Source organism: Microtus ochrogaster, chromosome 1 (genome assembly GCF_000317375.1).
Source record: "Microtus ochrogaster isolate Prairie Vole_2 chromosome 1, MicOch1.0, whole genome shotgun sequence".
Classification (NCBI taxonomy): domain Eukaryota; kingdom Metazoa; phylum Chordata; class Mammalia; order Rodentia; family Cricetidae; genus Microtus; species Microtus ochrogaster.
Genome location: NC_022009.1, coordinates 51,595,601 through 51,621,073, shown reverse-complemented (window position 1 = coordinate 51,621,073; position 25,473 = coordinate 51,595,601). Strand labels below are relative to the sequence as shown.

Below are 25,473 nucleotides of genomic sequence, written 5' to 3'. Positions count from 1 at the left end.
ATATCACATCAGAAGAAAAGAAGACAAGCTGTGATCCATAAATATACTTTAAAAAACAAACACAGTAACTGTATCTACTTTCCCAAGCCTAAATTAAATGTTTGCATGGCCCAGGGAATGGATGTATCATTTCTTACTGTAATGGCCACCTACCATGATCATGAACATGTCTATATGAAGCCCAGATTTAGATTAGGAAGTCTGTAAAGAGCTTTGATTGTTGTTGTTTTGCTTTTTTCACTCTTAAAGGGTTGTGGATATGTGCATCCAAAATCCGGGAGATGAAACACTTGACATTCCATGTCCTGGAAAGATACGTTTCCCCACTGAACTGTCCTCATTTCTGCCTCTGTGTTCCTCGGATAATGTACTCTTCAGTAAGCCATTCTGCCCTGTTAGTTCCTGTGCTCACCTCCCCCAGGCTCAATACCAAGCCAGCAGAATCAGAGGGTCCCTCTCATCACCAAAACCAAGAACAGACAGGGATGGGTAACCATGATTGCTTTGCCATTATTGCCTGGAGCTAAAAGGCCCTGGGAGCATGAGTCTTCTTGGAATCATGCCATGAACGTGGATCCAAAGCTTAGCTCAAGACTAATGCTGGACAAGGACAAAGCTTAAGCACCCAGGACTGTCATGGAGGCGTAGTTCCACTGGAGTCAGTCTGAATGGCAGTCAGCTGCGGAGAGACCATCAGCCTTAACACCTAAGAGACTGAAATATTTTTAATTAGTTGGCAAGGGACCATTACTGAGGTGTGCTGGGATTGTGCCTGGAAGACTAAAGGTTTGACTCTTTGTGGCACTGGGGACACTGAGTAGCCTGGATGGAGAAGCCTGGCATATTGGGAAGGTGGTGTTGCAGCTGATGGCCAGGAACAAACACCAGTTGGAACTATGGGCATCTTACACACATGGTGATTAACATTCTGTCATACCACTGCAATCCCTGATGATACCCTGAATGATACCCTGAACATTTGGGAGGACCCCCCTCCTACCCCTTTTTGTGGCTCCATTGTTTTTTACTTAGGTTTATGTTATAATTGTAGTTTATTTTATATTATATTGGTGTTTATATTATAATGGGGTTTATATGATAAACCTGTAGCCTTCAGAGACAGGCACTCAAGGTGGGCAGAGGACGACAATGGCAAGGTGCACCAAAAGCTAGTGGTCAGTAATGAGAACTTGATTGATGCTTGCATGGATGGTCCTTGCTGCATCATCTACAGCCTTTCTTATTTCTCCAGGGAACATAGTATGGGCGTCCCCGTCCTTGTATATTGTCCTGTACCTTTGTGGGCACCCAGCAGGTATGGGGGACCCCCTGTCTGAGGGGATTTCCCTGTGTTTGTGGAGATCCACATTCTACACCCTTCAACTCTTCATAAACACATGAAGAATGTGCCTCCGCATGCCTATGCCAAGGGACTAATCACTGTCTCTTAAACACTTGTCTCCTGGATGCCAGAAGTCAGCACAGCAGGATCTCTGTGCTTCCCTTCTCTCCTTGGAGATGTGTTCACCAAGAATACCTGTCCTACCTCTGGGGCCTCTGTGCTCGCCAGAAACATGATAAAAACACACTTGAGAGTCACCTGGATCTAATTTAGATGCGTTCTGTCCTAGTCAGCTTGTGACTCTGGAAGGTCCTGCAAGGCTGCAAAGCCTCTGCTTCTCTTCTCGATAGAATCAGACCCATGAAATATGGTCCACATTTGAAACTATAGTAAGATATACATAATGTACAATTTGCTGCTGCACAATATTCAGCTCAGAGGCAGGACATGTTCATACCTACCACCTGTCTCCGTAACATTCCCATCCTCCCAAGCTGAAGCACTGTCCCCACTAAACACTGATTCTTCTCTCTGCGTGCATGTGGCACCTACGGCTCTGCTTCCGAACAGTGACTGTGACCACTCTTGGTGTTCCAGGAAATGTTTCTGGAGGCTTCTGTTACATCTCCATAGCGTAGTTAGAGACCAGGTTTCTGTCCAGCGTCTTGCACCTGACAGAGCGTATCGGATGTTACCTTACTTCCTCTGTCTCTGTCCTCCCTTACATAGGAGCCTTCTACTCCACATGGCCCAGTGGGTAAGCAGAAGGCACCCTGAACACTGAAGTAACTTTTCTAGAGAAAGATCTGGGAACCGGTATGACCCAGCACACAGATCCTCTTTTTCAGACATTTGCCCTCTTCAAAGAGCTCTCTGGCACGGACCTGTGAGCATCACAGACAGGGATATGAGGAATTATGCTAACCTAGCAATTATTTCAGAAGGCCTCAATAAAACAGCACAACCTCAGAAGTCCAGATGGACACCCCTGCTTTAAAGATCCACCGGTGTGTAAACAGCCCTTCAATGGAGGGGCAGTGTCCGCGTTACAGACAGGCCAGCCGGCCACCTGCCACAGTCCTCCAGGGTCAGCTCGACAGGCGTCAGTAGCAATGGTGTGACAGCGAACAGAGTCCACACGTGACACTGGCTCCCGAGGACCCCTTTCCTCCCTTCTTCTGGGCCGTTCCCTTTCCTTCTGTAGCTTTAGAGTACAAGGCCATCCTGCCTGCTCCCAGGAATTCCCTGCTGTGCTCTAGTGTTATTTGTCAGCCCTCTGAACCACGGTCCCAGAAGTAGACATGGAATCCCAGACATGGCATGAGCAACATGGAGGCGAGGAAGAAGCCTGGTTAGTCCCTGCTCATGACCAAATGGTCCAACTTCACAGGCTGGATTTGTCTCCTTTAAAATATTTTTATTTTTCTTGCTGGACCATGGCAGTGCACACCTTTAGTCCCAGCACTCAGGAGGCAGAGGCAGGTGGATCTCTGAGTTTGAGGCTAGCCTGGGTCTATGAAGTGAGTTCCAGGGCAGTCAAGGTTATACAAAGAAACCCTGTGTTGGCAAACCAAATATATACATGTAATATATAGCCCAGGCTGGCCTTGATTGTCATTCTCCTACCCCAGCTTCCTAAGCACTGATACTATAGAGGTCTGTCATTACAAGTCTAAAGTCATTTTTATCTCAAATGTGATTTGAGAAAAATCCATTGCTGAATGCTTACTCTGTCTCCTGCCAAGGAAGCCTGTGGGAAAGGGTTAACATGGGGCTTCTCAGGTTCTCAGGCAGACCACCCTCTCTGCTGGGGGTTTTCAGTTATAGTCCTGACTAGCTGTGGAACCAAAATATTTGAAAAGACTTGTGCCTGTCTCGCAGACATACAGACTTTAATCTTTTTGTCATTTCCCCAAACAGCAATAGTTTCACAAGTGTGTGTAGAGCATGGGCACAGAAGCAGGCAGGAGTGTGCATCTGTGAGGCTGGAGCCAGTGCTGTTCAGAGAGTCTCAGAGGGTCGATGGTGCCCTTGTGTTCAGCCAGAACCTTCAAATGTGGCACTCCTTGGAAATAGTATCTATGTTAGCTATGGTGACACATGGCTGTCATTCCAGCGTTTGGGAGGTGGAGGCAGGGGGATGAGGTGTTCAAGATGAAGTCACAGTGGTCAAGATGGACTGACACCTGCCTGGGGTTTGGATCAGGAGAGGAATCTGAACAGGGGTGGGGAAGACCATGATGTGATTGATCTGGAGACAGATGCTGAATTTGGTGGAGAGGCCCATGCAGTCTCCCTCACTACAGCCACAAGCGTCTAGTCCTTGTGGGACTAATCTGGGCTGACAGTGAATCTTGCTGTCTTTGCCACTGGCTCACTGCGTGTAGTTACAGCAGCTGGAAGAAGGGATTGCAGCCATTGCTCCTTCCTTGGTTATGTACTGTGAGACTACTTCACCCCGGCCTTTGGCATGGAAGTTTATTCATGGCTAAGAAGGCTAGCCTTTAAATCATGCTTTGGAGGTGCTTGGGTCAGTACCTCCCTAGAGCCAGACTTTCTTGAAGACAACCTTTATGTCTTGATAGTCTGTAACAATGTCTCTAGTTCTTTGGTCAAAAACTTGTTCCTGTTGAAGGCTAGACTTGCAACTGTGCAGAGGAGGACAGATGCCACCTTCAACCTGTGGTCTGATGTTCACATGGAGTTTTATCCCTAAAAACTGCATTCACATTTCTGTGGAGGTTTCCTGTCCTGCGAGAAGTTTTAGAAGGCGGGCTTCCTCTGTGCGTGTTGCTTGGCCAGCAGCAGCAAAGGCACCTGTCCTTTTGTATTTTTATGAGCTCTCATCTGGGACTCGTTGAGGATGAGCCGTGCTGTATGATGTGGGCACCTCAGACACACAGCATGGAGGACGAGCAGTTGGACCTTCAGGTGCCCTTCTTTATAGCTGTTCCTAGATCCTAGCCATAATCTTCAAAAGTGGTATCCTTGAGATGGGTACATGTGAGAATCTGTCTGCTTACCGAGCAGGTGTGAGACTCTCCTGGCTGTAGCCCTGAAGTAGCTATGTTGAGAATCAGGCAACCTGGTGGAAGGGGTGTGGTGAGATTCTTCTGTGTGTTTGTTTGTTTTGGTGTATGAACCCTCCTTAGCTTCAGCAAGCTCGAGTGTACAAACATCCTGAGCTGCAGAATCGCTTCTGATTGTGGTAGCTGTTACCACAGGGAAGGTGCCCTAAACTATACACTAAATTCTGACCTAAGCATTTCTCAAGTGACCCTGCACTTTATCTCACTTTAAATTGTTCGTTGATAATTCCAACTTCTTTAAAATGTCCTGGGGACAGTGCATAGTGGTGAAGCTAACCATCTCTAGCAATTACAAATGCCAGCAATACACAGGAGAAAGGTTACACCCTTCAACTTACTAGCCACGAACTTGGCTAAGTGATGCACTGCCTTCTTCACAGACAGACATGGAAACCTGCACTTTCCGGTGAGAGGGAAGTGGGTGTGAGCAGCTGTTGCTGTACCAAGCCCTCCGAGGGTTGTGGCGGTGTTGGTAAGAGGCCCCTCCCATGCAGAAAACACTTGCACTTGTTGGTGGGTGAAGCATAAGTACTAGTACAGGGGGAGGAGCCAGATGCCATCCACACACTCACTTGGGTGGGAACCCAGTAGGGTTAGGATCCTCTGGGCATTTTTTTTTTTTTGTCCTGCCATCCAATTCAGAATGTTCTCTGTCTTTCTTCCTGGGTGTAGCTCTGCACAGTTGTACAGTTAGATGGACGAGTTAATTCAAGAAGACTGTAAGTGTGGCTTCCACATGAAAAGCCTTCCCAAGATGATATGCCCAAGTTCCTTGTGACTGGATGATTTTCTTTTGGTCTGGACAACTCTTGTGCATTTAACATGGAGGGGATCTGAGTATTCTCTGAGCTGAGGGACCATGATCTGCTCAACCATGTCATACTTAAGAGCATCCACAGGGCGGCGCCGCAGTCCAGTTTCATTTTGCCTCTCCCGAAGGCGTGAGGAAGGCAGGTAGAAGGAGCAGGCAGTCACGTAGACATGTTGCATGCTCAGCCTTACCCCACCTGGCTGGCAAGTCTCGCACCCACAAAACAGGTAATAAAATGTGAGATTCAGTGTGTGTGTGGAAACAGTCTCCTGAGCAGGTGCAGGGACCCCGACCTCTTCTTTTGCATTTCTTCTTTACATGGAGTTGGGAAAGGGGACAGCAAAAGCCGAGGATGCCAGTTGATTTACTGACCTTTGGCTAATTAGTCTGTCTTTTGGGAGTTAATAAACTGTAAAATGTGTCAAGGGACCCAGAGGAATTTGGTCTTGGGTTAGCACACTGTTGCAGCTCCCTTGCTTACCCAGCAGTGCGCAGCGGCCTTCTGGGTCTCCTGCATCATGCCCAGCAAGGTTGCTTTCCCTTGCCTATGTTGCAGGATCCCTGTGAGCTGACATATGGCCTGAGGGTACAGCCTGCTGCTGAGGGAGCCTAGCCCTATATCCCAGTGGGTGATCTACCAGGACACACCCCCAAGCACAGTCTGTGATCCACCATGCCCCCCAAACCTAGTCCTATTTGGGCGAGGCACTCTTCTTGTTTTTTAAATTGATTTTTATTGAGTTCTACATTTTTCCCTGCTACCCTCTCTGCCTCTTCCCTCCTCTTCAGTCCTTCCCCAAGGTCCCCATGCTCCCAATTTTCTCAGGAGCTCTTGTCTTTTTCTACTTCCCATGTAGATGAGATCTATGTAAGTCTCTCTTAGGGTCCTCATTATTGTCTAAGTTCTCTGGGATTGTGATTTGTGGGCTGGTTTTCTTTGTTTTATGTTTAAATCCACTTATGAGTGAGTACATGTGATAAATGTCTTTCTGTGTCTGTGTTACCTCACTCAACAAGTGGAAGACTTGTATGACAAAAACTTTAGATCTTTAAAGAAAGAAATTGAAGAAGACACCAGAAAAATGGAAAGATCTCCCATGCTCTTGGGTAGGTAGAAATAACAAAGTAAAAATGGCAATCTTACCAAAAGCAATCTACAGATTCAAGGCAATGACCATCAAAATCCCAGCAAAATTCTTCACAGACCTCGAAAGAATGGCACTCAAATTCAAATGGAAAAGCAAAAAAACCCAGGATAGCCAAAAAAATCCTGTACAATAAAAGAACTTCTGGAGGCATCACAATCCTGACTTCAAACTCTACTACAGAGCTACAGTACTGAAAACAGCCTGGCATTGGCATAAAAACAGACAGAAGGACCAAGGGAACCAAATGGAGGACCCGGATATTAATCCACACACCTTCAAACACCTGATTTTTTACAAAGAAGCCAAAAATATCAAATGAAAAACAGCATATTTAATAAATGGTGCTGGCATAACTCGATATCAACATATAGAAGAATAAAAATAGACGGGTATTTATCACCATGCACAAAATCCAAGTCCAAATGGATCAAAGACCTCAACATAAAGCCAGCCACACTGAACCTCACAGAAGAGAAAGTGGGAAGTAAACTTGAACACATTGGCACAGGAGACCACTTCCCAAATATAACCCCAGCAGCACAGACACTGAGAGAAACAATTAATAAATGGGACCTCCTGAAACTGAAAAGCTTCTGTAAAGCAAAGGACACTGTCGACAGGACAAAACAGCAGCCTACAGAATGGGACCCACCTAACTCTGCCCTCATCTATGCATCTTAGAACTACTTCCCAAGTCTCAGCCTTGTTCTGGGCAATACAGGATTGTGCTGGGTAGAGAGACCAGGACAGCCTTTAAAATAAAATTAAAAATCCTCAAAGAAGTAAACTATATTTTGAACACATTTTTTACCTTCATAAAAAATAAAACAATAGATAAAAGGCACATTTGAAGGCAATATACTATAAATATATATTGATTTCACTTCTTTATCTTTTATATAGCTAAATTATAATGTGGCTAAGGAATGATAATCTTTAAAACATCAAACATGTCAGACGAGGAAATAAAGGACTCATATAGCTTCTGTAATATCTAAAAAGCACTATAAACAAGGCTGAATTGGTGTCGCTGAACCCAAAGGTATTAAGGACAACTCATTAAAATTTTACCTTTAGAAAAGAAAATTAGTGAAAAAGATTCACCTGCCAGAAGTCGGCCACGGTGGCAGGAAGTGGACCCTGGGTGGCAATGTATGCAGGGTTTCGTGGGTCATGGTCCATCTGCAGGAACAAGAGAGTGGGTATAAGGATCAGTCACACAGCAGAAAGACATCACAACACAGAACAGCGCAGCTTCCACCCAGGGCTGTTCATAGACAAGTCTGCCTGACAAGCCCCAGAGCCCTCAGGGACATCCAATTGAGCAAGTCCTTCAGCCTGGCTATCATGTTGCAGAGAAGAGCCCAGCAGAATGGAGCCAACACTTCCCTGTATGGGCAATGCTCTTCAGCACACACTGAGACTCAGCTTGGGGACAGAGGACAACTTCCACCTACTCCAAGATATACTGAAGCCTCCCAGAACTGGGGTTTAGTAGGGAGTAAGTAGGCCAGAGCAATGGGCCATGGCCACATGCAGTGGACAAGTCTGTGAGTCTTGAAAGAGCATGCGCAAGAAGAGATGCCTGGGGAGGAGCCCATTCATGTTCAGTGTTTTGTCCATCTTGGGAGGGGCACATGCAGCTAGCCATCTGCCCGGGGATCACTGGCCTGTTTCAGTGCATCTGTGTCTGTCGCATGTCTGTATGTGTGTCCATTGTGTGTGTGACTGCCATGGTTGTATGTATATAAATGTCTATGGGTATGTGTCTGTCTGCATGTTTGTGTCTTTGTGTGTGTGTGTGTAAGTCTTTGTGTCTGTCTGTATGTATGTTTATGCATCTGTATGTGTGTATGTCTTCACGTCTATGTTTGTGCCAGCACCTCTGTGTGTCTCGGTGTATGCATTCCATCTGTGTGTATAACCATATGTGTGTTCATAGGCATTTCACAGACATGGGTCAGCCTTCTAGAAGCTCATTTCTGTCTCATCTCTTCCCTGACTGTGAGAGACGGAGAACAAAGAATGTGATTGAGGCTAGTTGGTTTGTCGGTATGTGCCTCACTCGCTCCCATAGTGGACAGCCAGCACAACAGACCTTAATCACAGTGCTTAACTTGAAGACTGGTGATGTAGGGAAAAAAGAGAATGAACACAAGAACATTGTGAGGTGCAGAGGAAAGAAAGCCAGATTCATGAGCTTCCTGCAGGGTAGTCCTTGGCCACTCTGCAAATAACAGGGACCTCAGGCATCACTGTCCCCAAGTTACAGAGCAGTTCTGCCCCTTCCATAGGGACCCCAGAGACTAGCCCCGGGGGAAGAGACTCGGACATTGTATGGGGGTAGAATCTGGTCAAGAGAGCTACAGTAAGACCCACCCTGTCCTTGGCAAGTTTGAAGTTGGCATCCAACATTTGGACTTTTGTGTTTGATTAAAGATGTAGAATGTGGGGTGAGGCTGTGGCTGAGTGGTAGAGCACTTGCCTAGCATGTATAATGCCCTGAATTTGAATAACAGCATATGTGTATGTGTGCATATGTGTGCACATGCACAGATACATGCACACACACATACACACACACACGCATGCATACACACACACACACACACGAGGGGGCTGCATTTAAAAATAACTGTTGACAATTCATTTCTCAGCACAGCAATAAAGGTAACAAGTTTTAGCCATATGCTCAGTGTGGAGGCTCAGGGACGCGTCTCGAGCCCCATGAGCCCAAGCACAGCTTGCAAGCACTCGCAGGGATGATGGCTGTCAGCACAGAAAGGTGCCGGACGCATCTTGTAATTACGTGAGCCATAAAGGAGGGCAGGAACACAAAGCAGCCGGTGCGAGTAATTCCAACAGAACAGCGACATGATGCCGGCTGCACTGGGGCAGGGGAAACACTTTCTGTGCATCTAATTTCATGATTCATAATTAAAACTGGACCTTGCTTTGAGATTCACAGCATACACAATACAGGTAAAATTATGTTTCTCTCACTGAAAGCCCCAATTAAGATGTTTCAGCAGAAAAACGCTTAGCAAAAATGAGGAGTTTTGATTTTTCAAAATATGCATTTGCTGGGGGTGACAGCTATTTACAGAGACCCTGTCTCTCCTGCAAACCGCCAGACAGAGGAAGGGGTGCTCCACTCCCTTCTCAGATGCGATTTCTTTTGCCCCAAACAACATAGACTATAGCACATTTAAAAATTGTGACATGTTCAAACTACCAATTAAACTGTTTTCAGAATGAGAAATATGAGATTAAAAGGAAAAAATACAGGCAGTGCTTCAGGAGGGCAAACACATTCGCTTTTGTGATAGGTCTGAACTGTCATTAAAGAAAAATTCTCTAAGCCCATCAGCCTTGTTCAGACAGCAGACAGAAGTGAAGAAAGGAAGTGCCCAGGAGAAGAGGTGGTAAGCAGCGGCAGACACAGGGCACAGAGGGGATGCACAGACCATGCTGCCTTTTCGGGAGGTGTCTGTACCGGCACTTCACACCCAGCAGTGTGGGGCAGCAGGAAGCAGGCCCTGGTTTGGTTGAGTCGGAGTAGAAGTGAGGCAAATATTTAGCTAGACAGACCGAAGTTTTCCCACGTCTGAGTCTTCAAGGCAGGCTAACTCTGCTTGGAGGGGGCTGATGAGTTCTATGAATGAGACTTTTCTTATAGGGGAATCTGACAACAGGCCTGCCTGGGGGGCAGCTACCATAGCGTCCACTCCAGAATGCTCTACTCTTCAAGGCTAGTGTTTGCCTCTTTCCTCCACATTGCTTTCCACTTCTCTGTGATGTGCTTCCATAAGCAGCCAGTTTACACAGTCTCTGGGGCTCTAGGGCTCAGTTCTGGGTGTGCTGGGCACTGTGACTTACAGGTACATGTTGTCCACTGGAACTCCACGGACATGAGTCCACTCACATGCCCTATCAGGTATTCCAAGTGTATCAGTAAATTCTTGCGAAGCATCGAGGTGGAAGCCGTGCTCTGAAGAGTGGCCTCTGCGGGGACATGCCTACGCTTGCTTTGTGGAGCCTCCATTACACTCTTGGGAGCATATTGTTTAGATTCCAGCAGTAAGCCAGGAAACTGGCAGGGCAATGGCCTCATCAATCCTGCCTCCCTAATGGGGGCTTCCTCGGTGACCGAGCCTGCTCAGAGAGATGAGTATAACAGGTAATCCAACTCAACTACTTTAAGGAGACCAAGTCAGAAGGCACTAGCACCAAGTGTCCCGAGTCCAAGAGCTCCACTTGAATGGCACAATAAAAAGGGAATGCATTCACCTGTGTTGAGCCTAGCCCTTGCTGGGCTGATTTTCAGGGTGGTATTACAACATGGGGTGAAAGTCCATGTATTTCCAAACGCATGACTTGAAGAACAAGCCAGGGTCTTTCTGTTAAACATGAACGGCCACTGTTAAATGTTTGAGTTACTGGCTTTTTTACACTAATGCCCTTAGCAATGTTTCCAAGAAAGCTGACTTTAAAAACAGAGCATCCAGTATTCCAAATCAGAAGCCCCAGAGAACTTCGGAGGAAGAGGAGGGGGGAGGGAGCACATGCCTACTGCAGACACTCCTGAGGACCAGTCTACTCCAGTCTGGTCCTGTTCTCCCCAGACTGCAGCCCCAAACGGCCAGCTTAGGAAGGGGCACAGGGTCCTGGGTGTTGAAGTCATTCACAGTGGCTGCATTTACCCTGGTGCCCCCATGTCCCCTACACCCCTGACAGGTTCACCAAAATACTTTTTTTCTTCTTTTTGGTTTTTCAAGGTCCTGGCTGTCTTGGAACTCTCAGTGAACACCAGGAAAGTCTGGAACTCAGTGATCTACCCGCCTCTGCCTCTCAAGAGCTGGGATTAAAGGCCTGTGCCAACATACATGGCCAGCATGTTTTCTTAAAAGCAAACAGGACTAGACTCTTGTCCTGATGAAAAGTCTTCATATGGGGAGGTCCTGGGTATCTGAGCTTTGGAACCAAGAGACACTGCGTAGGGTCTTTCCTACTCTGAGATCTCACATTTACGTACACCAAGCTCACAGGCGCAGATGTTTGCCCGAATATTTTCTGAGAGCCCACGATTTGTCCCCCACACTTGGCCAGTTTCTGAGGACATCTGCCATCCTTTCCTTAGAATCCTTCCTGTCCTGACTTAAATTAGTTAAATGCATTCAAACTGAAGCATTCATGTTCCTTCCGTCACTGACTAGGACGTACGCCTGAGCTGCTTCTGGGTGGTGTTAGGACTCAGGCTGCTTCCAGGTCGTACATCGAGTGCTTATTTCAGTCATGACCACGTGGGTGGCCTGACTTAGTCTCGAGGCCTCCAGAGTAGCGAAGCCCAGCAATTAGAGTAAGCGATGGTTTTCCTCTCTCACAAGTACTACGTGGGATGGCGGAATCCCCGTTTACTCTCATGACCCCTGTTTAAAAGCAAAGACTGCTTTTTATTTACTACAGGGTGATTTTCCTGAAATGTAATGAGAACTAGGCCCAGATGTAATTATCATGGTTTTATACGGCATGGCCAGGGCTGTCTGGGTTGTAATTGTAAGCTAGCTACTCATTCTGAGGCTGCTATGAAGGTCGTTAGCAGGCTTCCTCCAGTTATCTCAGAGAGACGGCACAATGAGTTTCTTCTGCTTATTCTTACAATCCAAATTTAGAAGGGGGGAAAAAAAGAATTATAATATGAAGTGAAGAGAAAATGAAAGTTACCAGAATATTGCCTTTTCAACTGACCCTTCTGACCTGAAGCCATGGACAGCAAGGACTGGGAAGTCACTCTAAACATGAGCTCGTTGGACTCTTGGTCTGTGGATGGTGTCGGTATGACCCATACGAACTCACCCTGAGGCAAGGCTTCAGCCTGAACCCTAGCTGTGTGGCATGTGCTCTTGACGTTCGGACTTGGAAATGACTGCTACTTCCGTTCTGGCTTTTTCGTCCAGTTTTTTTTCAGGAAGGAGGGATCAGGACAAGAGGAAAACTGCTTCAGCTGGTTGTGAGGGGCTATCGCCTGTCAGTCTTCTGTCATGTGGAGCCTGAGCCTGGGCATGCTCAGACATGAGTCAGCTAGCGAGGCTCAAGCCAGAGCTTGAATTAGTCCTACACAGAAAGACTACATGATCAACTGTAGATCAGAGCCGCTGAGACGGAAGAGCCCAAGCTTCAAAGTCCACTCTTGCCGAGTAAAGCCGCCAGTCCTTAGCGAAGCACATGGATGTAAGTCTGTATGTGTACGGGTGCACATGCAATGGTCTGGGTCCAGGTAGTATAGACAAAGCATCAATTCTTCATTCAGTTCATGTCTCCTAGAGGCCCACACTCACTGTGTGGGATGTGTGAGGTGTCAGGAAGGGGGATCAGCTGCATATGCTGGAGTCTTAACAGCAATGCCACTCACTGGGGATGGTAACGTCTCAGAAGAGTCTGTCACTTTCCCGCAACTGCTCGACTTGTTCTCATAGATGACACTTTGCTAGAGGAGTGGAAAGAACCTAGGGCATGATCTAGGTTTGTAACGTGGAAATGACCTGTGCACTTTTAGTTCATGGTGTTGTGGGGGCCTGTTTGGTGAATGCGCACTTCAGAACTGAAGTGAGGTTTCTGATATTTCCGAGTCCAGCTAAGGAATCTCCCAGTGTGGTAAATGTTACATCTGTCCCAGGACCCCCTGCTTTGACCAGGATGCCTCTGGGCATGGTCTGTGATTCTGCACAGCTTCTTGGCTTCCAATCCCAACAACCCAGCTCCACAGTGGGAAGCCAGTGCATCCTCTTCTGAGGCTGGAAACAAGCGCATCCATCCCATGCCTACAGTTGTGCCACTGAGGGAGGGTGACATCACAAGCATGCCTAGGAACAGTCCGTGTCCCCCCCCTCCCCCAGTGACTGTGGACTTACGATGGGGCTGGCATTGATGTAGTCTGAATTGCTATGGCTGTTCTGTGACTTCAGCAGGATCCTGGAGTGGTCATCTGCAAGCAAGCAAGAGCAGAAGGTTAAACTTCTGTGTAGACCTCTGAATCCAGCAAAGCTAACCACTGCTTTGCTTGGGGTGCCTGTGTGGGCTCCATGTGCTCCAAGGCTCCCTTCTAGCCTTTCTGGTGCAGGCCTTGCAGTGTGGGCCTTTCCTTTCCATGCTCCATACTTGAATCTTTGGTATAAGGGTTGTGTACAGGGTATGTGGGGAAAGGTACCAAGGGCCTCTCGCTTAGCAGAAACCTTGACAGTCTTCCTGTGTAGAGCTCAAATGCCAAGTTTATCTTCTGTGCAGCATTAACTGAGCACTGGCCTTGCAGTGACAGACAACTCTACCAATATACAGTAAATGAACATAAACATGAATATAAACAGGAAGGCCGCCATTCAAAATGTTTGTTGATAAATCATTAAAACCTTCCAATTGCTAAAATTTAGTTTCAAAGGGAAAGAAAGAGCCAAAGAAAACGCAGATGAAAAGGGTGCAAAGAGAAACATGTCCACTGTTAAAGTAAGAGCATGCCCTCAAAGGGCAGACTTGGACAACTGTGGAAACTGCCCCCAGTGGGATCAGTGAGGCAACATCTTAGCTAGGGAACAGGCTGACTCCTGCCTGCTGTGACCTCTGTGCCATCTCTCCAGCAGTTTACAAAGTGTGGCCTATGTGGAAAGTACAGGGTATGTGAGAAACTGGGGCAGACATGAAGACAGCAGGGCCGAAGACACCAGATCCTATCAAATGCTCCTTTTCTCCTTCAAATGCTGCCACCACTTTTGATCATTGCTCCTCCCACCAGAGATGTTTCTTTGGGGAGCATACAGCACTGTGTCTCTTATTCTGGGGAGACAGAACCATCTGTGCTAGGGAGCCCTTTAAGCCTTCCTCAGATAGGCCACTTCCTGTAGAAGGTAGAGCCTTCCTCAGATAGCCACTTCCTGTAAAAGGTAGTGATGGAGGAAGGTCATCTGTCTATGTGTTACTTGCATTGGTTAATGAAGAAACTGCCTTGGCCCTTTGATAGGACAAAAATTAGGTAGGCGGAGTAAACAGAACAGGATGCTGGGTAGAAGTCAGTGAGGCAGACGCTATATCTCTCCTCTCCAAGATGGATGCAGGTTAAGATCCTTCCTGGTAAGCCACCACCTCGTGATGCTACACAGATTATTAGAAATGGGTTAATCAAGATGTGAGAATTAGCCAGAAGAGGCTAGAGCTAATGGGCCAAGCAGTGTTTAAAAGAATACAGTTTCTGTGTAATTATTTTGGGTAAAGCCAGCCAGCGGCTGGGAGCTAGGAGGCAGGAAGCGGCCGGCAGCTCCTTCTATGGAGTTCCTATTACTACAAGGTAGAGCTTTCCCCAGATAGGCCACTTTCTGTAGAAGGTAGAGCCTTCCCCAGATAGGTCACTTCCTGTAGAAGGTAGGTAGAGCCTTCCCCAGATAGATAGGCCACTTCCTGTAGAAGGTAGAGCCTTCCCCAGATAGGTCACTTCCTGTAGAAGGTAGGTAGAGCCTTCCTCAGATAGGCCACTTCCTGTAAAAGATAGAGCCTTCCTCAGATAGCTACTTCCTATAGAAGGTAGCTCTTAGGTACTAGAGCTGCCCTGCTGTATCAGTGAAGCCTTGAAACCTTCCCCCCCACCACATCCCCTCACCCCCCCATGCACTTCTGTTTCTGTAGCTTCATTTTTGGACAAGGCCTCATTATGTAGCTTCAACTGTCCTGGAACTCACTCTGTAGACCAGGCTTGCCTCAAACTCATAGATATCCACCTGCCTCTGCCTCCCAAATGCTGGTAATGGTAAGGTATGCACAGCCGTGCCTAGCTCTTTCATTTCTCTTGAAGATTTTGCTTAAATTTAAAGAAAAATGTGTGTCAGTGTGTGTGTGTGTGTGTGTGTGTGTGTGTGTGTGTGTGTGCATGTGTTTGTGTGTTTGTGGTGGGATATGGGTCAGAGGACAACTTTGAAGAGTTGGTTCTTCCCTTCTCTTTTTAACGTGGGTGGGTTCCGGGAACTGAACTTGTGTTACTGAGCTTGCATGGCAAGCATTTTATCTACTGAGCCATCTTTTTGCCTTTAATTTTTTATTTTAACTATGGGTTTCTGTGTGGGTATGTGCACATGTGAGCACAGAGGTATTCAGTCCCCCTGGAGCTGGACTTGGAGGTGGCTGTGAATTGGTAAAGTGGGTGCTGAGAACTGAACCTGGGTCCACTGGGAGACCAGTAGCACTCTCACCCACTGGGCTCACTCTCCAGGTTTCCTTTTCCGTTTCCTTCACCCGATCTCCTACAGCACCTACTATCCTCTAATTCACTGTGTAGTCAATGACCTTGAATATATAATCCCCCTGCCTCCACATCCCCAGTGCTTGAACAGTAGGCGCTCATCATCACACTGGATTTATGTAGGGCTGAGGATGGAACCCATGACTTCATACATGCTAGGCAACTGTCCTATGAACATATACCACAGCCATAATTACATACAATTATTACAATAACACAATGACTGGGGCTGGAGAGAGGGCTCAGTAGTTTAATAGTATTTACTGCTCTTCTAGGCGGCCTCAGTTGGGTTCCTAGCATGCACATCGGTGGGCCACAATGGCCTATAACTCCAGCTCCTGGGAATCATCACCAGCTCTCTTCTGACCTCTGAGGGAATCTGCACACATACTCACACACAGACACATGTGCATGCATGTAATTCAAAACAACCACCACCATGTTCTAGAGTTGGGGAAGTCAGAGACTTATGACAGATTGAACTTGGGAAGCATGGTCTTCTGGGGCTCTCGGCAGCAGTGGCTGCGGGTCCAGTCTGTCAGAATGTGCTGGGAGTGTTTCCAGCGGAGACAGGATGAAGGCTCACACATCTTACAGTATGAACACCCATCTACCCATCTATGTGCCTGCTGAGGGTTGCAGAAGCATCATGAAAGCATTTAAGATGGTGGATGTCAAGACATCTCTGCAGTTTTGAGCAGAGGTATGGGTGGTTTAAAAAAATCCCATGGACTTTATGGTTCCTTCCTGCATAATATTTTTTGAGACAGGGTTTTTTTTTTTGTTCAAGAGTCCTGACTGTCCTGGAACTTGCTTTGTAGACTAGACTGGCCTGGAACTCAGAGATCCACCTGCCTCTGCCTCCTGAGTACTGGATTAAAGGCATGCACCACCACTGCCCAACTAAGGAATAGTCTTAATTTCTCCAGTATTCTATATTTTCACACATACAACAAAAAAGAGAGGCCTTCGAGTTGGTGTTGGCAGCCTGTTAAACCGACTCTGTAATAGAGTCATGTTACTACCTGCTTCCAGAGTGTTCCAGAGAGGCACCTGGAAATCTGACTCGCTCTAAATGTTCTCAACACACCATCTCGCAGCTGGGTGCCTCTTCTGAGAAACATTTATAACCAGCTGGGGCTGGTGTGGGAGAGAATGAGGAAAAGACAGACCGCAGTTCGTGGTTTCCTGGCTCCAGTGTGGCCTGCTCAGTAAGGGATGTGTGGCTTATGCTAGGGAGGCCTGAGAGTGACTGTGGTTTCTTAAAGGGCCACTGTGGCCCAGATGGGGTAGCTGTGTGCCTGGGTTTAGCAGGTTTAGCAGCTGGACTTTCTTCTTAGAAAGCCATAAAAACGTTCCCAACGTCTGGAGGCTCGGGGAGAAAATATGGGGTCCAGAAGCCTGCAGTCTGAATATGAAAAGGGCCTGTCATGGCAGCTGCTGCCTGCCAGTGTACAGCAGGGTTGGCTCCATGGCATTGCTGTGGATCTCTGTGCCGAGCACAGGCAGGCTGTACAGTCATCCTTCGGTCATCTCTGTAAGAGCTTCAAGTCAAGGAGAGAGGCCTTCCTGCCCTCGACAGTATATTTAGTTTTGTATGTTGCAGTATTTGCTGTTGAACTTTCATTTTTAACATTGGTCCACTTTGGAGGACACCCCGGAAGGGCTAATGCACCATGGACAGCAGGGGCATGCACAATGAAAAGTCAGTAGCAAAGCTCCAGTGTCATTTGTGGTTTCCTTTCCCTGTCCATAGTTTTAAAGCAATGCTATGAAAGCCAATAAAATACCACATAATACAGTATTACAAGTGTTAAAGACAGGCTTCCCAAACTGCAAGGTTTAGCATGCCTGCCTGTCCTTTGGGATGTTAATGGGGGTAGATGGGCTTATGAGATCAATCCAAACATGTGAGACCATGTGCAAGTTTCAGGGAAGCCAGATGGCTATGCACAGGCAGCTAGTCCACTATGATCTCTAGCTTATAGAAGTCACTCCTTCCTGTTCCAAGGGCAACACACAGGCCAAGATCTAATGGCATTCTTGAGCCATTTCAGTTAATAAATGGGTATGTTTTACAAAACAGTCCAAACTCAGAAGTCAAGAACATCTCACTTTCTGCAACTGGTCTTAATTGGAGCTATTTTCTTTCAAAGGAGATTCACAATCTCATTATCTGGGAAGGGACAGGAACATATATGGAGGATATTATTAATCAAACCCACCACATACCTTCCTCTTCTGACGCAGCCAGTATCTGTCATGCATTATTACTTGATTCAGAAATGTTCCTAATTTCCACGTTATTTATTTACTTATTTGGTTTTCGAGACAGAGTTCCTCTGTGAGACTGTGGCTGTCCTGGAACTCACTCTGTAGACTAGACTGGCCTTGAACTCACAGAGATCTGCCTGCCTCTGCCTCAGGAGTGCTGGGATTAAGAGTGAGTGTTGCCACCACACAGGGTTATATTCTTATTTCAGATTGAAGACTTGGAGGCCCAGGAAGATCAGACAGTGTTCTTGACCAGTACTGGAGAAAACGGCTTCAAGTCTAAGTCCTGCCACTTGCTAGTCTGGAGTGTTTGGATAAACATTTCAGAGAATTGGACTTGGACTTCAAAATATAAGGTTTATTATTTAATTCAGGACTGTTGCGATAAGTAGCATCTATTATTGGAACACAGTGAGAAGTTCAGGAATAGGTTTAAGACTACAGATAGACCCAAAGGCAGAGTGGAAGTCTACTGAGTTAGCCAAATGTGTGTAGCGACTGCTGTCTCTTTAGTAAATACAAATGACTTTCACAAATGTGAACATAGGAAACAAGTTCCAGAACTGCAAGGGCAAAAAGCCCAGGAAGACAGCATCCTGAAACACTGTGGAGGGCTCCGAACTTTTATTACTAAGGAATGTGGGATCTAGAATCCCGGTATGTTCAGAAGATGCATGGGACCCATATTTGGTTGGCCTGACATTTTCTAGCATAGAATTCTCAGGAAGGTGGTTCCTACAATTCCTGATATTGCACTTATGTGGTACAAGCAAGCTGCAACATACAGCCAATCGTCTCCATCTTACTGGTACATGCATTCCTCCAAGTTGCTCGTCTCTTCCTGTTTCTCTTCTCTCCGTGGTGCTCCTCCTTCCATGGTCCTCAGCCTCACTGTTCTGCATCTCTCTGTCCCCTCATCTGTACTACTCACTCATTTGCACATGCTGCTCACACACCTGGATCACCCATCCATGTTCCTTACTCCTCCTCATAGTTGTGGCATGCTTTTCTTGTTACTGTGACAAAGTACCAGATACAGCAACTTAAGAAACAATGTATCTTATTCCTGTCCATCACGCTGGGGGAGACATGGTTAATTGTATCCACAGCCCGGATGTAAAGGTAGCTGAAGGCTGCTGTAACCCTCTCTTTTTCCTTTTATTTGGTTGGCTATACCAGCCCATGGGATGCTGCCATCCACATTTGGGCTGAATCTTTCCTCTTTAGTTAAAGTTATTTTTTAAGACTTATATATGTGGTGCATGCATCTCATGCTTGCCTGGCGACTGTTAGAGGTCAGAAAGGTGCATGGGATCATCTGGAACTGGAGTTCTGGATGAGTGTGAGCCACCATGTGAAAGCTGGGAACTGAACCTGGGTTCACCACAAGTGTTCTTAACCACTGACGCATTTCTCCAGGCCAGGCTAAGGATTTCTAAAATACTCCCAAACACACCCGGGCGTGTGTCTCCACAGTGATTCCAAATGTAGCCAAGTTGATAATTAAGACTAACATTTTCAGGGGCTGGGGAGATGGCTCAGTGGTTCCGAGCACTAGTGGATCTTACAGAGGACCTGGGTTTGATTTTCAGCATCCACATGTGGTTACAGCTGTCTGTAACTCCAGTTCCAGGGGATCTCATGTCCTCTTCTGGCCTCTGAGAGCATCAGGCACACATCTGGTGTACAGACATACATGTTGGCAAAACACCTATACATGTGTAATAAAAATGAATCTTAAAAATAAAAGATTAACTCAGAACTCACCCTCTTGACTCTCAAATATGTTACTTTGAATCACAGCACTTCATCCTTGTCCTCTAAAGCCTCATGTTCATTGTTTGATGCAAAATAAAGTTAGTCCATCTCTAAAGTCCCCAATCATTCAAAAGCACAAAGCCTGGGGATTCTCCTGAGCCTTCAGGTGGTTTCAAGAAGCCCCGTAAGACCAAAGTTACATACTTTCAAAATATAATGGCATAGAACAAACATCCCTGGTCCAAAAGTAGAAATGAGCCAAATAGCAAGGAAAGAACAGAACAAAGCAAAACTGAAAGCAGAAAATGCTGAACCTTGCAGTGCCACGTGGCTTGCGATGGAATCGCCTGGACTCCGACAGTCATGGTTAGCTCCACTACAGCAGCTTGTAGCATCCGCATGTCTCTCTTGGGGTGACCCTGCTCTGTGCCTTCAGCTTTCCTTAGTGGACATCCCACAGTTCTAGTATTTTCAACAACACAACTTAGAATTTGCCTTCCTAGCTCTGAGCAACTGCATTTCAAGGCCTCCTTATAGAGTCTGGCCCTGCCATGCTTAGCCAGAGGAGCTTCCTGGAACCTTGCTAGAAACCTCCATGACCCTTCAGTTTTTGTGTTTTTCATGTCTGCGCATAATAGTGCCATGTGGATGACGATGCTGGTCTGGAATGTAGTTAGGCCCCTTGGTTTACATTGTTCTCTTTCATTATTCCTGGGGATGCACTGCTCTGGGTAGTTGTTTTCCTGCAGGGAACCTCTTGCTATTCTCACTTCAGGCTTCCCCCCACCCCGAATTTGCATTTTCACTAAATAGAGCCTTTGATGGGTGGGGTCGTCTCAGTATAGAGTACGTGGCTTCCCTTTCGTAGTACGAATCTAACAATTTCACTTGCTTTCTCTGCTGTCTTCTCAACAACTTTAAATTCATTTGTTTTCCTAGCAAGTGATACCTTTTTCATCTCTCTGCTCTGCTTGTTACCCTGTCCCTCCCCGCATAGACCTGGATAAGGATAGTGAGCAATAGCCATGCTACAGCCTGAGTGCTGTACTGGTGTATGAGGTTCTTTTTCTGTCAGTCACGTTTTAAATAAATGCTGATTGGCCAGACAGGAAGTATAGGTGGGTCAATCAGACAGGGAGTAGAGGTGGGGCGATGAGAACAGGAGAATTCTAGAAAGGAGGAAGCCCATCCTCCCAGTCCTACCCAGATCACTGAAGAAGCAGGATGTAATCTGCCCCACTGAAAAAGGTACTGAGCCATGTGGCTAAAATAGATAAGAATAATGGGTTAATGTAAGCTACAAGAGCTAATAAGAAGCCTGAACTAATGGGCCAATCAATTTATCATTAATATAGTGTCTGTGTGATTGTCTTTGGGACATACCAGCTGTGGGAACTGGGCAGGACAAAAATCCCCCAAATCAGGCCCTCATGTTACACTGTACTACCTTGATATTTCTTCTGTCAGCCAACTTAGTTCATATCTCAGCCTCACTGAAATCTTTAGGACATGGGCAGAATGTAGACTTCACCAGACTGTGGATGTCTCTGGGATTGGCTCCCTGTGTTCTGCTCAGGTCCAGTCATCTGAGGAATTAAACTTCTACACCGCTGTGGGCGGCAAAACTGGTGAAAAATGCAGGTGAAGTCCCTTAGGTGCCGGAGCCCAGCTACACCGTCTGCTTTGCACTCTCCCTATCCCACCATGCGTTGGCCAAGTCAACGAGGGCAGCGACACGGATGCCTCAGGTCTTCACAGGAGTCCTCACTGGCCATCCACATGGCTCTTGTCACTCAGGTCTTGCCAACTCCCACCAGAATGGCCCATTGGGCTCTGCTTCAGGTAACTGCAAAGGCTTTTCTGGCTCAGTTTCCGATTCTACATTGCTGTCTAGTGAAGTTTCCAGAAGGTCTGTCATCACAGTGTCCCCATTTAATGGGAACAATTTTCTACAAGAGTGACTTTTCTTCTTGTTGGGGAACACCTGGCAAGCATGACGTAAAGAAGGGTTTGTTTTGGCACACAGTCTTCGGGGCTGATCCGTCATGGTAGGGGCAGCATGGCTCAGTTCATATTGAGTTGGAACCCTAGGCTATGAGAAGAAACTGACTGCACTGGTGGTGTCTTTCCTCTGTAGTTAAACCTTTTCAGAAACCCCTTCATAGACACCCCAGAAGTGTTTCCATAGCAATTCCAAATCCAAAGTGATGATTAATTATCATGGGTACCATTTTCAGGAATCCCTCCTATATGCCAAGATAGTCCTACTATTAGGCCTGCTTTGTGCTGACACTCTCTGGCAAGTTGTCTAATAGACTTAGGCCTGGCTTTGGCTTCCTTGAACCACAGAGGCGCCACCAAGGTGACAGAGGCCCCATAGAGGTGACAGTGCCCTGTGGTGGTGGTACTCACCACTCTTGGTCTTATATTTTATTTTCTACTTTAAAAAAATATTTATTTATTGTGTGTTACTGTATAAAAAATTTGTTTTTTTGTGTGTATGTAGAGTGCCTGCTTGTATGCACGTGCTTCATGAAAGTGCCTGGTACCCGTGGAGGCTAGAAGAGGGCAATGGCTTCCCTGGAAATGACATTGCAGAAGTTGTGAGCTGCCATGCTGGTGCTGGGAACCAAACCTAAGTCCTCTGTGCAAGAGTACAAGTGATTCTTACACAGCGAGTCACCTCTCTAGCCTCGGGTCTCATTTATTAAGATTCTTTCAGAAGCATTCCTGTGGATTTTTAAAATTCAAGAGGGCAGCCGCCCAGGCCAACAATGGTGGTACAGGTAGAGTGTGGGGGAGACAATGCCATGTTGATGTAAAAGTTTAGTTCATCGGCATGACTGGGCCTGAACAGAACAATGGCACTAATCCCATATGTATCTAGGCTGCTGCGTCCCACAAGGCCTACCCAGCCACCAAGCTCTCCTAAAGTTTTCAATGCTAAGAGATGAAACGTGTCCATCCCAAAAGGATGCGAAGAAGTTTTACCCACTCTCCCTGAAACGTTAGTATTTCTGGGAACATGGTCCCTCTGTATATAATTAAGTTACACTGAAGTCATCAGGGCGAACCCTGACCCAACAGGACCAGTGCTCTATTAAGCAGGTGTGTGGGGTGGGGTGGGAAGGATTTGAACATGGATCGCCACAGGACCAGTGCCATATGGGCACAAAGACAGCTTTTGGTGAGCAGGGAGAGCTTTGATGACACTCTCACCTTAGATTTCAGCTGCAAAACTGAGGCTGATGGATTCTGTTGCATAATCTGTGGGCTTTCATTGCTTTGTTCCCAGGGGCTGATGATGTACCGGGATGGGATGGGATGCTTGACTCTGGCCCAGCTGCATTCTCAGCCAAGCCAGCCAACCTCCTTCAGGTCTTAGCTTTTATATCCCTTACTGAGGTAGCTACATGGATGCTCTTGCAGGGTCCTATGAGATCAGCTGGCAGAATGGGGGCTGTCCCTACTGACTTCACACAAAGAGGGATTGGAGAGGAGTGTTCCCCCCAGGTCCTCGGCCCACAAGGGGGTTGTGAGTCAGCTCTGCACAAGGACGCAAGGTCCACACACTGGCCTCTGAGGGGCTTAAGCTGGAAGTGGGTCAGCAGCTCACACTTTAGAGTCTGTGGAGGTATCTCAGTTGGTAAAGCCTTGCCTACAAGCATAAGGAGATGAATTTGATCCCTAGTATCAGCATGAACTATCAGGCATGGTGGTGCAGTCCTTTAATCCAGACACTATAAGATCCCTGCAGTTGCTACCCAGCAAGTCTAGCTGAAGTGATGAGCTCTAGGCCGAAGAGAGACCTTTTTTCAAAGGATGTGGACAGCATTCCTAAGGATGGTACCTGAAGTTGCCCATTGATTCCTACACTCATACATATATATGTTCATGCATCAGAACGTGCATGTGCACGCCCGCGCACACGCATGCACATACACACATGCACACCGTGCTTTTATAATTTGTGGAGAAAATTAATCTTACTGGTCTCTGTGTTGAGTAACTTGGGGAAAATAAGGCTTGTTTGGGGGATAGGAGGGCAGAGGGACCATCTATGACAGACATCTTGATATTCAATGGGGACCCAGAGGTGTGTTCTCTGACCCCTGGAATGCTGTCTTAAGATCAATAAGATGGTTCCAGGAAAGCACAGAAGGAAACGCAGCTGGAACTACCCAATTTAACTCAGAGACTTAACCTGTAATGAGTGTTTGTGGAAGAAAATCAAAGAGCCCTAAAGGACCAGCCATCTTGTAGCCAGGACGAGGGCATCTTCTGTAGAGGCAGAAGAGAACTGTCTCAGGAAAAAGGTCATGGTCTCTGCTACTTAGGTGGAAGACCACAAGAGTGATGGACACAGTTGTCTAAGGAGCAGTGTCTAGGCCAAGCATGGTGGCACAAGCCTTCAATCCAAACATTTGGTGGGGAGAAGCAAGTCAGGAGGATCTCTGTGAGTTCCAGAACCAGTGGCCTTTGCTGTAGTAAGGAAGGTTTAACTCTCTGGACACAGGACAGAGTAGGGTAGGGAGAGAGCTCTGTGAGGAGGTGTGCAGGAGCCAATGCCCAGAATCTTCTCCAGAACTTCAGCATCTAATGCTGCCAGATGCAAATATGCAAGGAGAACTAGGCTCTTCCCTCCATGACACTGAACTAAGGATGGACAAGGCCGCCTCCTAGGAGGTGAATACATTAGCCACCTTTCCTTCCTTTCCACTGGGATACCAACAGATCACTTTCCACAACCAGATGTCTTTATCATCCTTAGGGCTCAACCCCAAGGCGGTCTCAGCGCCCAAAGCTGAGTATTCCTCAGTGTGCGAGCTGTCTGACAACTTCCATGACTCAGAGCATTAACTGACCAAACGTGACAGAGATAAGGAAGTTAAAACAACTTTCTTGAGACTTGTAAGCTGGGCGCAGCTGACTGCCTTCACCTCCCACACCTGGCTTCCTTGCCTGCCCCACGCCGGGTCACAAGTAGCATCATGGCTTCTCTGACTCAAGCTGGCATGAGTGCTCTTATTTTAGCCCACTTGCTTTTGTCTCACGAAGGCCTAGGACACAAACTCTTGGGGGAACGCTGTTCTCTTGACCACACCCCCACCCCGAGATAGATGACAAGGAGTAACCAGCAGACATTTAGATATCTGGTCTTCAACTCTCTGGACTAGATTTCTGCTGTCTATGGGTGTCATGGGTACTCAGATGCGTGTGTGGTCTTGATTGGGACTCCGAATAGGGTTAGCCTGGTTCCTGATGACAGGCTACCATTCGCCAATCTTTGGAAGCCTCACTCTGTTGACCACGTAAGAACTATGAGCAGACAGGGATGGAGACAGGAAGGTGAGGAGGAAGCGCATCTGAGGATGGGAGGCTCCAGGCATGGAGGCTGTGGGACATGCTGATCCCTGTAGCTCTGTGAAGGTGTGCTGGCCCAGACACATCCCTCAGGCTGGGGTGCCCTGGCAAGAGTCAGGCGAGCTTCTGTGAGCTTGAACAGTACTCAGGTAATGACTACCTGCCAAGGGAGGGTGGCCAGTGGGAGGATTGCTTTACTGGGGGCATGCAAGGAAGAAAAGTAGGGCTGCTCCAAATTTAAACTATGAGCCATGATTGTGTTCTGGTCAAGACAGAGTGAGACAAATGGCCGATGTACATGACAGGGATATCAAGGACCCTAAAGCATGGAGCCATGTTCTCAAACATCACACAGTGAATTCCAGATTCAGAATCAGAGACCATGCCTGACAGGATATTCACACCAG

At 47.0% G+C, this 25,473-nt stretch overlaps 1 protein-coding gene across 1 annotated transcript in view; it reads right to left on the bottom strand.

Moving 5' to 3' along the window:
• Positions 1–25,473, bottom strand: part of Ptprn2 (protein tyrosine phosphatase, receptor type N2) — a 715,776-nt gene that overhangs the window by 33,728 nt on the left and 656,575 nt on the right. Inside the window, exons 16-17 of the mRNA XM_005343678.3 lie at positions 13,302–13,375; positions 7,495–7,572 (exon numbers count right to left, since the gene is read on the bottom strand). Coding sequence (XP_005343735.1) covers positions 7,495–7,572; positions 13,302–13,375 — 152 coding nt within the window. The remainder of the gene's footprint in view (positions 1–7,494; positions 7,573–13,301; positions 13,376–25,473) is intronic.